This window comes from Ascaphus truei, chromosome 6 (assembly GCF_040206685.1).
Source record: "Ascaphus truei isolate aAscTru1 chromosome 6, aAscTru1.hap1, whole genome shotgun sequence".
Lineage (NCBI taxonomy): Eukaryota > Metazoa > Chordata > Amphibia > Anura > Ascaphidae > Ascaphus > Ascaphus truei.
Genome location: NC_134488.1, coordinates 21,019,033 through 21,033,925, shown reverse-complemented (window position 1 = coordinate 21,033,925; position 14,893 = coordinate 21,019,033). Strand labels below are relative to the sequence as shown.

The following is a 14,893-nucleotide window of genomic DNA, read 5'->3' as shown; positions in this document are numbered from 1 at the left end:
AAGCAAAGACAAGCGACTTACCGGTGGTCTTGAAGAGCTGAGCATCGAGATTTCCTGACCGCATGCGCTGGTGCGGCCGGAGCAGCGGAAGAGTCCCACGGCCGTGGCGACTCCCAGCGTGTCGGGAGAAGAGGACCTCATCACAAAGCCAGCGGAGTGGTGAGATACCCTCTTACCTCACACAGGCTCCGATGGAGGCGGCCCAAGAGAAAGGCCCGACCAAGGCCCAAGCGGAGCTGAGGAGCGACCTTGAGTATCCGGCGCTGGACGTCGAAATGGAGGAGCAAGTTCCGGTGGGGGACCCCACTCAAGATGGCGCATCTTCCCGCGAGAATGATGATGTCACTTCCGGTGGTCACAGCGGAACCGACCGGAAGCATCAGTCACCGCCGCTGTTCAGTACCAGTCTGTCCCAGGAGGACATGGACAGATACCGGCAAGCAGTAAATAGACGGGGCTGCAAGAAGACGGGTAAGCCTGATCTGCCCAGTGTTGCCACGGGGCGCGGCATAGCCAAGCTGCGGATTATGACCCTGCAGCGTAAGGACACTTCCCCCTTCCCTTTGCCCAAGGCCACTGCCCCTATCCCTGCCCCTGTCACATCTCCCTCGGGGTCCCGATCGAGCCAAGGGTGGTCTGGGGAGTCACGGGACACGTCGGAGAAGAGGCCTGGGTCGGCCATGGACTGGGGTGAATGTTTTACGTCCGATGAGGGGTCGGGGAGGGAAATGATACCTGCTAGGACATCTCCGAAAATGAACCCCACTACCTATAATTATATTGTCCGGGGGAGGCCTAAACGCTATGGGTCGGCCACACGTTCAAATAATACTTCAGGTGTCTCTTCTGGGGGAGAGACTGAGGAAAGTGAGGCTGCAGTGCCAGTGAAGGAGCAGTCCCTAGAGTATAGCACTAAATGGTGGGCTCCAATGTATGAGGGATATTCGGAATGGTTAGACCGCACCCGATTTGTATTAATGAGGGGAGATGTGGTTGACCACTGGTGGGATGTGGGCGAATACTCAGCTGAGTAACGCCAGGAAGAATTAGTAAGGCCTTGCCCCCGCTGCCTGCTACAGCGTCCGCTGTGGCGGACGCTGCGCTCACGAGAGCCCTCCCCGCAATGGTGCCGGGCCCGCTGCGAGGGGGGGCCGCAGCACTTGCGCGAGAGCTACTCCTGCTCTCAATAGAATAGAATAGAATTGAGAGCAGGAACTCGCGTCGAGCGGCTTGGCATGGCCGCGCCCCCGTCACTCCTCCGCCACGCCCCCCCCCGGTCTCTGCTCCTGCAGTGAGCTGCAGACCGGGGAATCGCCGGAACGCGCAGATAAAAAAAAGCGGGCGCGCATTACAGCGCCGTGACTGGGGCCTTAGCCTAAGGCGGTGGTATGAGATACAGAAGGAATAGTCACCCCAAAGGGATCATCTATCCTTTATGATGTCATTGCCCCTGAAGAGCCCCTGTCTTGGGTCCTGCCAGGCAGGGCAGGGAATAAGAAATTGATAAGGATAAGCAGGGCTGAGAGGGCCATAGTAGCGTGCTATAAGCAGTCGCATGGGTTGGAATATCCCTATGTTCCTGAACCTCTAATGCAAGAGATAGAGGACAATAGAAGTACCTGGCTAAGGGAAGCCGTGGAGGACTACCTCAAGTCCAAGTCTAGCTACTCTGAGCACAGAACAGAGGCTAGAATCTGTTACTTAATGAGGATTTGGAGTGTTGGGCGCAACATTTATATGAGTAAGATGGAATACAGACCAGAAAAATGGGCCACCTAGATCCTATAGCATAACTGTGATTGATGCTAATGGGCGGGAGGTGAAGAAGCCTGACTCTAGACATTATTACTGATGTTTAGATTCTCCTAGGGAACAATCTATAAAGTATAGTTCTGGGTACAGTGATTATGTATGGTGTGTGCAAATGTATTCCTGTAATGATATTGTTGTTTTGTATATTTTTGCAGTTGCCCGTTTGAAGGAAGGCTCCACAAATTTAGGACCAAGTGGGGACCATTGGATCCACCAGAGGGAGATTGTAGCCCTGTGTATTTTTGGGGTTACATGCCTCTCTCCTCCTGTGCAGTAAACCCTGTTAAGAGGGCAGGTTTGCTAGGAGTAATCATGAGGTTTTGCCCTCATCCCCTGTGAGGTGTAATATGTAGCAAAGGAAGTGACAGCATGTTCTGTGTCCACTTACAGTGACATAGGGGTGGTGCCTCCTGGAGCTATATAATACGCATCACTTCCTAAAGTTAGGGTGTCTTGTGCAAGTGTCAGTTCAAGTCTGTCAGTCAGTGAGGAGTTGCAGAGTGTGACAATCTGACCCCACACTGTGCCAGGGCTCTGGCACAGATTGTGGCCCTCCCTTAGGGGAGAAGATACAGACTATTCCCCTTTCTCTATTGGAGAGTCAGAGACTTCCTGGAGGTGGGCAACGTTGAACATGTGCGACTAGAGACCGGCCGCTATGATGGGCAGTCTGCCATGGAGGATGTTAATAAAGATGCCCTTGATTCAAAGAACCTTCTTGCCTGAGACTGGAGTTAATCAGGGAGAAGCTGCACCCAGGGTTTCTCTTCCAGAGACTCCTCCCTGCTGTTGTGGGGACCTGGAAGAGATGGAGGCGCTGTACCAACTGTGAGTATGATCTCAGCACTACCTCACGAGCCAGTCCTGGTGAAATCCCCAATACGATCAAGCGGGAGACTCAGGAGTCCTGTCAGCCAGCAGGTACACCAAACGACATGACATGTAACTGGGGGCAGTTTCCTCACTTAGGGGTCAGTATGAGAGGGGTCCAGGGAAACACCGTTACACACACACACATATAAATATATATTACGAATGGAAAACGTGTTATACTTCAACATGTTGCAAAACCGGTAGAAGTATTTCAATGTATGCTTATGTTGTGGCCCCGCTGCTCCTCACTTATTTTCTGATCTCTTTGGAAACCTGATTGAATTGCTCTGCTGTACACGGAGCTGCATGTCCAAAATACGCTAGGATAATTGTTCTAATAATAATGACTATCCTCATTTTAATATAAATAAATGTCGCACCTTTTAATAGTAGGCCAAGGGTGGCCAGCTCCCGTCCTCAAGGGCCACCAAAATGTTTTAAGGATATCCCAGCTTCAGCACAGGTGGCTCAGTCACTGATTGAGCCACCTGTGCTGAATCAGGGATATCCTTAAAACCTGTTGGTGGCCCCTGAGGACTGGAGCTGGCCACCCCCTGTAGTAGGCATTTCAGACCATGAAGGGGTTGAGCTTTCCCAGCCCAGCTGTAGTTCCCACCCCCCTATGGTTATCTTCGCACTTCCCTTTGTGTGGGTTCACTCCATGTTTTGGCTTCCCCACTCACTCACTGGCAGTTCCTCAATCTGAAGGGGAGGTGAAGCAGTGGCCGCGTTCTCACCCCCACCCTCATTAATCGCACACTGCAATATGAGTTGCTTATGGCAGAACCGAGGTTAAATGTGTGTGTCTAGTGTACAAAACACCTTTCTTTTCCTTTCCCATTCTGAGTACCGTCTCTTCTGAAATTCAGCAGGTACTTCTGTGAAATATTTATGATTATATCTGGAAACGGGGCGGCTCGCTTTCTGCATGTACTGTAGGCACAAGCTCCTAAGTAGCTCCACTTGAAACTTTGTGTGTTATGTGATGTATTTATTATTGGGCTTTCCAGAGAGTGCCTGTGTGCACAAAGCAATGTTCCTACCTCTGGCAATGCAGGGGTTAAACAAATCTTACATTTTATATAGGTTTCAAATGGGAGAGAGAAGTTATCACTGCTCAGCCTTGATTATACATGTTGTTAATTGACACTTCACCTTTAATTTGGCAATCTGTAATACAGTTGTGTGTGTGTGTGTATAACCGACATTCTTGCATTGTTTTCTTTGGTCATTGTCTTTGTTCTGTATTTGTTTTGGCACTCTTAAGCCTTAAGATATCTGCTTGCATTTTTGGGTTTGGCTTGTGTAGAAAATAGCAATCATTTATAGGAAATAATGGTGACAAATATTGCTAAAGCGTGCTTTCCTGTATTACCCTCTAATGCTTATGGATAAGTGACACCTTTTATTACAGCAGCGCTGCTTTTGTTAAACTGATCTATATGTAATTTAAAACCACAATCTGCACTGTTGTATCTGTAATTGGTTTTGTTACAGTTTAAAACTGCTTTTTGTGCTCTGTTGAGCCATGTTTTTGGCTTGTCATTTCCCATTGCTAGAATACAGAGCACCAGTAGCTCGGATACTAGGGAGGGCTAATAAAGGCTACCTGGGATGCCTATAGAAACCACAATCTTTAAAAAAAAAAAAAATATATATATATATATATATGTCATTCCGTTAGAGATTCTGTTTATGTATACATGTATAGGCACGAGTGTGTGCACATATACATATACACATGTGCACACATACATATTCACGCGCGCGTGCACATACATATGCGCACGCACACATACACATACCCATGCACGCGTGCACGCACACATGCTCACATGCACATGCGCACACACACATATGCACATGTACACATATGCATGTGTACACATACACGCAGATACTGCGCGCGCGCACACACTTGCACATATACAAATGCGCGCACATACATGCAGATATACACATGTGCGTACACACTTACACATATGCGCGTGCACACACTAGCACATTCAAATGCACGCACCCATATACGCACACACATGCGCGCGCGCACACATATGCGTGCACCCATATATGCACATGTGTGCACCCATATATGCACATGTGTGCACCCATATATGCACATGTGCGCACCCATATATGCACATGCGCGCACCCATATATGCACATGCGCGCACCCATATATGCACATGCGCGCACCCATACGCACATATACGTTCATGCGCGCGTGCACATATACGTTCATGCGCGCGTGCACATATACGTTCATGCGCGCGTGCACATATACGTTCATGCGCGCGTGCACATATACGTTCATGCGCGCGTGCACATATAGGTTCATGCGCGCGTGCACATATAGGTTCATGCGCGCGTGCACATATAGGTTCATGCGCGCGTGCACATATAGGTTCATGCGCGCGTGCACATATACGTTCATGCGCGCGTGCACATATACGTTCATGCGCGCGTGCACATATACGTTCATGCGCGCGTGCACATATACGTTCATGCGCGCGTGCACATATACGTTCATGCGTGCGCGCATGCAGGCGTGCATATATGCACATGCACGCGTGCATATTTGCACATGCGCGTGCACATATACACATACGCACATGCGCGTGCACATATACACATATACACATACGCACATGCGCGTGCACATATACACATACGCACATTCGCGCGCACATATACACACGCACATTCGCGCGCACATATACACATATACGCACATGCGCGTGCACATATACACATATACGCACATGCGCGCGCGCACATATACACATATACGCACATGCGCGCGCACATATACACATATGCATATGCGCGCGCACATATACACATACGCACATGCGCGCGCACATATACACACGCACATGCGCACGCACATATACACACATGCGCGCGCACATATACACATATGCGCACGCACATATACACATATACGCACATGCGCACGCACATATACACATATACGCACATGCATTTAAGATATCCTCTTGGCACCTTCACTGACAGCCACACTGATAAATATACAGATCAGTGCAGATGCAGGAGTGCGTCTGATACATTTTGCTGCAATGCTATCCTATTGCCAAAACTATTACTAATGTAGCAAAAAGATATATTATACATTGTATAAGACTGTGTAATAAGACTACTCTATGTAATTCTCATAGGGTGTACAGAAGTGATTGTATTTATCTCTCCCCCTATGCCTATTATTAGGGCTTTTCTATATTTATAGGACCCTTATGAGGACTTATTTCAGCCATTGAGCTTACACTTATGTCTGATTGTTAGCACTTATACTGTACTAATCTAGCGATCATAGTCACTAAACAAGTATTGTTCAATTTTCATACCCATAATTTTATATTCATTTGTTGACATTAAACTATTTTTAATTACTTTACATATCATCATCATCATCATCATCATCATCATCATCATCATCAGTGACTGAGTGATCAGAAACCTAGGTTTCCTGTTCTCTTGTGTTTATATAGTATAACCTAGTGAGCACCTCACTTTTATCACTTCAGCTGTAGCGTTTCATACATACATACATACATACATACATACATACATACATACATACATACATACATACATACATACATACATGCCTTGATCTTCTCCTTGATCACATATGTGAATATATATCCTTTCAGATATATTTCTATTAACAATTTGTTTCTTGTGATACGCATTGTCATACAGTATACGTAAGTAGCACAGGAGAACGGCTGGGTAGTCTTCACTGACTTCCTGTGTCTGCCGCTGCTACAACGCAGCTCCTCCCCCGGCCGTTCTCCTGTGCTGCTCACATGCTGTCAATGCTTTTCTCCTGCCGCTCGCCGTCTAATGCCTCTGCTGCCCTGCTCCACTGACATGATGGTCTCGGTCCTCTTCTCCCGCCGCCAGCTGTCTGACTCCTGTGTGTGATTCCTGTGTCCAAGCTTTTTTTTGTTCAATTTTAAATTTGAAGGATGGCTGCTAAGTGCTTTTGTGTTTGTTCTCTCTCTACCTGTTGAACGAAACCTGTATTTTTTTTATAGTGTCCAAGTTTGGCCCTTTTTTAATAGTGATGGTATAAATGTGATTCTCTCTCAGTAGGGCCTGCGGGGCGGTAGCCACAGGGCAGGATGCCACCTGGAGTTTACTGCCCAGTTGACTTCTGGGCCAAGGAGGAGAAGCAGAGCATTGCTGTGGACTTCTTGCTTCCCACGGGCATTTACCTCAACTTTTCTGTGCCATGTAGTGCCAGCCTGGGAAACATCAAAAAGGTACGGGGACCATGTCCTGTCACACAAGTGTCCTTTGTCATCCTGTAGCATGGCCTGGCTTGTTTGCCATCAACCTAATCTTGAGTTGTGTATTCAACATCTCGGGAGTACATTTGTCATAGTGTAATATACAAAAGGTCACAGTAGCTTGGTAGAAGAGTACTGTGTAAATAAACTCTACATACACTATGGTGCATAACCACTGCTACTGACTTGATATATTGGCAGTGCCGGGGACATTTTCAGTTTCAATTATCGGGTGGTAGCAGATGAGTTCGTCTGGGTGGATTACGCCATTTTATCCACAAAAGCAAGAAATAGCTGTGTCATTTACTGATGTTCACCGATGGAATGAGTATTGTACATCAGGAGTGGCCAACTCCAGTCCGTAAGGGCCACCAACAGGCCAGGTATTAGGGATCTTCTTGCTTCAGCTCAGGTGGCTCAGTCAATGACCACCTGTGCTGAAGCAGGGTTATCCCTAATACCTGGCCTGTTGGTGACTCCTGAGGACTGGAGTTGGCTACCCCTGTTCTACAGGGTTCCAGGCTGGGAATATGTCCTCCTTTTCTTCCCTTTCTTCTTTATTCACTAAAAGAACATGTCAGCATGCTGCGACATTGCCCTGTTTCCCATCCTAGTTGCACCCATGTGCTGTGTGCCTGAATCCTCACTATCTCCATTATGTCTTCAGCTGCTATGGCACTGGGCACAGCAGGAGCCTCTGTTTCATATGCTCAGCCACCCTTCGTCCTATGTCTTCACCTGCATCAACCAGACAGCTGAGCCGCAGGAGCTGGAGGACGAGCAGCGGCGTCTCTGCGACATCCAACCCTTTTTGCCGGTCCTGAGGCTCGTCGCCCGAGAGGGTGACCGGGCTGAAAAGCTCCTCAACTCCCAGATAAGCCTGCTCATTGGCAAAGGTGAGGACGGGGAGGGGGCGTTTCTGTTACGATAGGCCCGCCATTTTTATAATGATCAATAAAGAGGCAAGATCACATTAAAAATGTAGGGCAACAAGTCGAGACACGTTAGAGTCCATTCACCTGAATAGACTGTAACATGTCTTACAGCCCCCAAAGGTGACCATTCACCGGACACCAAATGGCTTTGCATTGCTTAGGAAATATTGCTCTTGATCTCTCTTGCATCAGTATACACTCACATGGTGGGTCATTCTGATAGAAAGCTAATACAACATCCTGCAGCCAACTTTTGAGTTCCCAATTGAACCTTCTTCAAGGTGAGATGGTATGTAGAATGTTTGCCAATGTCCTATGAGATTTCAGTTTTTATACCAACAGTAGTGTAATATTGTGTAACATTTTGAGCAAGTATTTTAAAAAGCATGTAACCTGCTTGTAAATGTACTTGTAGTATATTCAATATTTCTGTTTTAAGATGACCTATATTTTCTAGTACGCTAAACCACATGGTCCATATGTGTTACATGTGTGATCTTGGTCATTTTTGCTTCGTATATCTGTGCCCGTGCTGGCTGACTCTTCCACCACCCCTGGTGCTCTCTCTAGGTCTGCATGAATTTGACTCGCTCAACGACCATGAGGTGAACGAGTTTCGCTCCAAAATGCGTCAGCTGTGCGAAGAGATATCTGTGCGTCGGCAGCAGATGAGCTGGCAGGACTGGATGGAGTCCAACTTCCCTCGCCAGCTTGAACCCTCTACCAAAGTGTTCAGGAGAGGGTCTGTTCCCAGCAAAAGTCTTATGGTCAACATCAAGTTCGATACTAGTGAGGTACTGGGGGGCTATTGTTTTGGTTGAACAGTCAATGATAAATGAGTCTAATATTAATTAGGGCATATTATAAATGGTAACGTAGACTTGGAGGGATTGGGTTAAGGTAATAGCCGTGTCGTTGGTTGCATAGCTGTGCAGTTTGAGCTGTTTTTATACTGCATCAGTTTTTAAAAACCAGTGACCCCAAAAATGAATGTCACTTTTGGCCTTGGGCTTGTGAAATGTCACTTTATAGTGCTAGAGGGCACGAAGCACTGGAGTGGTTGGGTACCGTGAGCCATTCTGCTGGTTCCCTCATTCTTGCAGTGCCTGAGGCATGGGACACCATGTCCACAGCTGCAGTGGAAAGTGTTATTTAATGCACAGGCCTGTAGGTTCAAATCTTGCCAAGGACACGAACACTCCATGTGATCTTGAAAATAATTATTTTGTTTCCATGTGCCGCCTTAGGGCTTACCTGAAAACAAGATGAATATTTAAAATGTTCTTTACTGGTATAATGTAAAAATATAGTACGGCCATGGCAAATCTTAGCAACACTTGTAACACACCCTGTTTAGAAGAACCATTTGTTTCAATGTGCCTCACATGTGCTAATTAAGTTGGCTGGGCTTAACTTAAATAAGTCAGCTGACTTATTAGGCCTTTATAACTGCAGATGGCAGCCCAGTTTAAAATAGCATGCAGTGCTTGGGTTTAAAAGGGAGTTCAAAAGGAGTGGACAACACACCTACTGGCACTGAATCCTGGATTTTGCTCCATTTTCTCAACACCTATTCTCTCCTAGACCTTCTACAATCTGGCTTCCGCACTGCTCACTCAACTGAAACAGCCCTCACTAAAATAACTAATGACCTCCATGCAGCCAAAGACAGAGATCAGAACACTCATACTACTCGACCTCTCTGCAGCATTTGATACTGTGGACCACCCTCTTCTCCTTCACATTCTACATAAGCTTGGCATTCTTAACAAAGCTCTTTCCTGGATCTCCTCTTGCCTCTTCCATTGTACTTTCAGCATCTCTTCTGCCAACACCTCCTCCTCCTCTATCGACCTCTCTGTGGGGGTACCCAAGGGCTCTGTCCTAGGACCTCTCCTCTTTTCTCTGTACACACTCTCTCTAGGTGACATAATCACATCTCTTCAAATATCACCTCTATGCTGATGGAACACAAATTTACTATTCGACCCCTGACCTTACACCTGCTGTACAGACCAAAGTTTCTAAATGTCTGCGATATCATCCTAGATGGCCCTCCGCCGACTTAAACTTAACATGGCAAAAACAGACCTCCTCATACTTCCTCCCAAACCTGTCCCCTCTACCGCCTTTCACATTACTGTTGGAAGTTCAGTCATACACCCAGTAGCGCAAGCACGATTCTCGACTCCTCTCTCACTTTCTCCTCTCACATTCAAAACGGATCTAAAACCTGTTGCTTTTTCCTCCGCAATATCACAAAGATACGCTTTTCCTCTGTTGCTCGACTGCTAAAACTCTGTCTCGGGCCCTCATTCTCTCCAGTCTCAATTACTGTAACCTCCTGTTGTCCGGCCTTACTGCCTCTCACCTGTCTACCCTACAATCTATTATAAACGCTGCTGCCAGAATCACTCTACTCTTTCCTAAATCTGTCTCAGCGTCTCCCCTGCTGAAATCCCTCTCCTGGCTTCCTATCAAATCCCGTATCACATACTCAATTCTCCTCCTCACTTTTAAAGCTTTACACTCTTCTGCCCCTCCTTACATCTCAGCCTTAATTTCTCGCTATGCTCCATCCCGACTCTTGAGCGTTCTGCTCAAGGGTGTCTTCTCTCTACCCCCTTTGTATCTAAATCCCTTTTCCACCTTAAACCTTTCTACTGACTGCCCCACACCTCTGGAATGCCCTTCCCCTCAATACCGGACTAGCACCCTCTCTATCCACCTTTAAGACCCACCTTAAAACACACCTGCTTAACGAAGCATATGAGTAGTTCCGTGGCTAACACTATACACCTATACATAAAGCTTGGCCCCTTGCACACACACTTACCAGAACTCCCTCCTACTGTCTCTGTATGTTCTTCCTACCTACCAATTAGATTGTAAGCTCACGGAGCAGGGACTCCTCTTCCTAAATGTTACTTATGTCTGAAGCACTTATTCCCATGATCTGTTATTTGTATTATTTGTTATTTATGATTGTCTTGTATTACTACTGTGAAGCGCTATATACACGCACACGCACACAAATTTAGCTATAAAACACTGGTGTAGCAAATGCTGGAGCCTCTGACCGCAAAAGGGTGAATTTGTTCCCTCGCTCTCTGTGACCGGTTTGTTTTCCTATTCACCCTTTCCCGTCCTCACTGTCTCTCGATCTGTTTTTATTTGTGGATTGTAGGAGAGCTTCACTCTGCAGGTTTCCCCTGTAGACTTACCAGTCTCCCTTGTGCGCTTGGCACTGAAGAAGAAATCAAATGTGTTTGGGCAAGCGTGCCAAGGGCGCGTGGAGGAATATACATTGCGGGTCAATGGCATGTTGGAATACGTGTACGGCGACTACCCCCTCTGCCAGTTCAAGGTGAGTGACCGAGTTAACCTCTTCATGTTATACCATACAAGCAAAGGATTGCAATGCCTGCTCACTGCTGTCCAGCAGGAAAGAAGTTAAACCGTTTCGGGTAGGACCCTATTGCGATACCCTGCAACTCTTGAGGGATTCGAAATTCCTTCTCAATATAGATGCTTTTGATGTGGGCGTACGGTGTAGGTTTCCTCATCAGAAGATGATGGTAATAAGTAAATAGAACGATGCCCTGCAGTGTTCTCCAGTGTTCTCCTGCATGGAGGTTACTGGCATGGCTAGGAACCAGAGTAGGGATGCTTCAGCAATAATTACTGAAGGCACTGTCCTTGAGCAGCAATAATTGTCTGTATAAAATATAGTTTTACTGAGAGCTGTGGCTGTAGGAGCAATGCTGTTTTGGGCATGGTCTGTTAGGACTTGTATGAGCTTTTTGTCCTTTTTTTGTTTTAGTATATCTGCAGCTGTTTGCACCAGAGCTGTACGCCTCACCTCACGCTGGTCACCGTGTCCTCCACATTGTGCGACCAGCAGGGAAACGCTGCAACCCCTGGCTCCAAACTGCGCCACAAACCCCCACCCCTGCCAACCAAGAAGGTAAGTGTGTTTATGTATAGGATATTCTGTGAGAGCAAGACCATTGTACTATACCAGAGTGCAGTGATATCTGGGGCACATTGTGGCAGCTACAAGAGTAGGTCATGTGGAAGCTCGGAGCTACTCCTTTTTGCACTTTTAGATGTCATCTGGTCCTTTTCTCACAAATATTTAGAGGACTCTTTCCTTGCTCCCTCTCAGCCCCATCACTTGTCCATCTGGAGACTGGAGCAGCCTTTCTGCATTCAGCTTATTCAAGGAACGAATGTAAATGCAGAGGATGGATTGAAGGTGAGGTGGTACCCTTCATTGTCAGGGTTTGCTGATACAGGGGGAAAGCTATAGATGTGTAGATCAGGTTCTGGTGGTGGTATGCATGTTTATCTGAAAGTGTTGAGTGCAAATCCCTATGATTTTTTAAAGGTGGTCGTTCATTAAAGTGTGGTATCAACTATACAGTCCGTCTCACCTGCTCGGCTTTAGCGAATGCTCCTTGTAAAATGTATTTTCTCATCTCAAGGGAAACACAAGGGGTGTAAACAATGGGACGATAAAAGGGGTAGTTCTACCTTTGGCTCAAGTTGGGTAGTAGTGCTTAAGAGAGAATAATGCAAATGACTGGAGGTGAATGTTAAAGGGGTGTATGCTTTGGAAAACCTCTATTCTAATTGAAGTACCGATGTGCAGAGCTTTGTTGGGATCATCAGAAGCGTCATAGCCGTAGGAGCAGGGTGGGTGCGACCCTTCCCTTGGTCTCTGCATCATTAGAGTCCATTGTCTCATGCAGCTGATGATCCAGGCTGGGCTCTACCATGGAAATGAGCTTATGTGCAAGACGGTAGCTAGCAGCGAGGTGAATGCAGCCTCTGACCCAGTCTGGCAGCAAACCCTGGAGTTCGACATCAATGTGTGTGATCTTCCTCGCATGACACGGCTCAGCCTAGCGCTCTACGCCGTGGACAAGTCCAAGAAAGCACGTTCCACCAAGAAGAAATCCAAGAAAGCTGTGAGTCTCTCTGCCATCTCTTTCCAACTTCTCAGGGTCTCCCATTGCCCTACTCTAGTCCCCCAACAACTAATAATGTAATGTTTAACAAGTTCTTCATTGTAGTGGTAACATATACTCTGATCTTAACTCTTACTTTGCTCTACCTGCCCAGGACTATCCCATTGCTTGGGTGAACACAATGGTTTTTGATTACAAGGACATGCTGAAGTCTGGAGAGTACTCTCTGTGCATGTGGTCATCATTCCCAGGTATGGCGACAAGACTTGAGTGCTGCGGTGGCTCCTATTCAATATGTTGTGAAGCCATCTTCAGCACAGCTGAAATCTCCCTGAGCAAGGGAAGCAGACTTTACAGCATATAGAACAGGGGCCTATACTGTGTCAGTATTATTTTAAGTAAATCTAGGATGGGTGCTGTCAGCTTATGGACGCACAGTGGTTCCCAGTCTTGTTGACTCGTGCATAATGTCTATAAGGGGTTCTCTGAAGGCCTTAGTGGTGATCCCCAAACCCCCTCAATATTCTCTGCAGACAGCGCTCGCTTTTCTATCACTGACAAACTGATCCTTATACCCAAGTGCTTTTATGTGGATGGAGGGGGTAATAGATACACTTTTTTTTTTTTTTTATTGGACCAACAATTCTGAGACAGGCATGTAAAATGTACCTTAGATTTTAAATGACTTGTTTTGAGGTGCACAAATCCTTCAAAGTGCAGATCTCTAAGACAGGAGAGTAGAGCTCTGCTTTGTATCTCTTAAGTTCCTCATGCAATTCTCCATTTAATGCAACGGCCAACAACAGTGGGAAGATCATGTTTCCGGTTCCATGTGGACCTTTCGTCATTTGTTTTGAGGTGTAAAGATGGTGTCTTTAGTCTATCTGTTTGTTCACGTTTTGTTCCTTGTGGTAGTCTGCCCTTTTTGTACAGAGGGTCGAGTGATAACAACGTTCTGAATTGGTGTGTGAAACAAAATGACAATGTTGAAGTGTGAATATCACAATATACAAAATCTAAAGTGTTTACGTAGGGCACAAGAATTGTGTGTATATATAAATACAGTGCATACAGTAATCAAAAGGATAAACAAAATGTGGCTAATGGAGAAATTATCACCTCAACTAAACCATGATATGGATCAATTCTACAAAATATGGGAGTTACTGTATGGCCACATAAATAAGAAAAAATCAATGAAAAGATATATTGAGTATTTTGAAATGTTTTGACAATTAAAAATACATTAGATTTTTTTACACTCATTTCGACCAGTCCCATACCGCATCCCCCCACAATACTTCATACCCCCCTTTCCTACTCCTCCACTCATTCGCGCTTTCATAATTCCTCCCTTCTCCCCTTCTTTTTGTTTATTACTTCTTTCAATCTATCCTCTTCTATCTATAATAATAAAAAAGAGGTTGTTTTAATCGAGTTAAAGATTACATATTCACTACTATATGTAGTGTTAGTTTTTTCTGTTGTATATATTTTGTATAACAATTTTTGTATATCCTTTATCATTATATATTACGTTATAATAGAATTATGTATGTATATCAAATCGAAATAAATACAGTGCGTACAGACATTAAAAGTCCATAATCCGTACTACCAGTATAAGGATATAGTGATGTGAATGAAAAGTCCCCTATTATGTATAAGGCGATTTAAGATCCTTCCAAAGGCAAGTAAGACTTGGGCAGCTTCTTATGGATAAGATAAATGTTCATGGTAAAGAGATGCACTCACAAGGATAAAAGTTGTTCTAGCTTTTAGAGATCATTCTCGGTGAGTTACCAGCCGGTGAATTACCAGCCGGGGAATGAGTGGAGAAGAAATCGGGGAAGCTTCTGCATGGGACGTGATCCTTCTCAGGAAACCCCTGTGTATTAAAGCAGCTCCAAATATGAATCCAAGGCAGCCAACTCGCCCTCGTCTCTCCATGCGCTGCTTAACGCAGCAGGTTACAAATTCCTTC

The 14,893-nt window shown here is 45.8% G+C and overlaps 1 protein-coding gene across 8 annotated transcripts in view; it reads left to right on the top strand.

The window, feature by feature from the left end:
- Window positions 1-14,893, top strand: part of PIK3CD (phosphatidylinositol-4,5-bisphosphate 3-kinase catalytic subunit delta) — a 59,250-nt gene that overhangs the window by 23,451 nt on the left and 20,906 nt on the right. For 6 of the 8 annotated variants that reach the window (XM_075603570.1, XM_075603572.1, XM_075603573.1 and 3 more), the window contains 8 exons: window positions 6,802-6,974; window positions 7,669-7,897; window positions 8,507-8,730; window positions 11,124-11,303; window positions 11,760-11,903; window positions 12,105-12,194; window positions 12,691-12,909; window positions 13,064-13,160. In XM_075603570.1, the coding sequence (XP_075459685.1) occupies window positions 6,834-6,974; window positions 7,669-7,897; window positions 8,507-8,730; window positions 11,124-11,303; window positions 11,760-11,903; window positions 12,105-12,194; window positions 12,691-12,909; window positions 13,064-13,160 (1,324 nt within the window). In that variant the 5' untranslated portion in view covers window positions 6,802-6,833. Of the gene's footprint in view, window positions 1-2,618; window positions 2,641-6,801; window positions 6,975-7,668; window positions 7,898-8,506; window positions 8,731-11,123; window positions 11,304-11,759; window positions 11,904-12,104; window positions 12,195-12,690; window positions 12,910-13,063; window positions 13,161-14,893 lie in introns of those variants that run through there. The other 2 variants (XM_075603576.1, XM_075603574.1) reach the window with 2 other exon arrangements.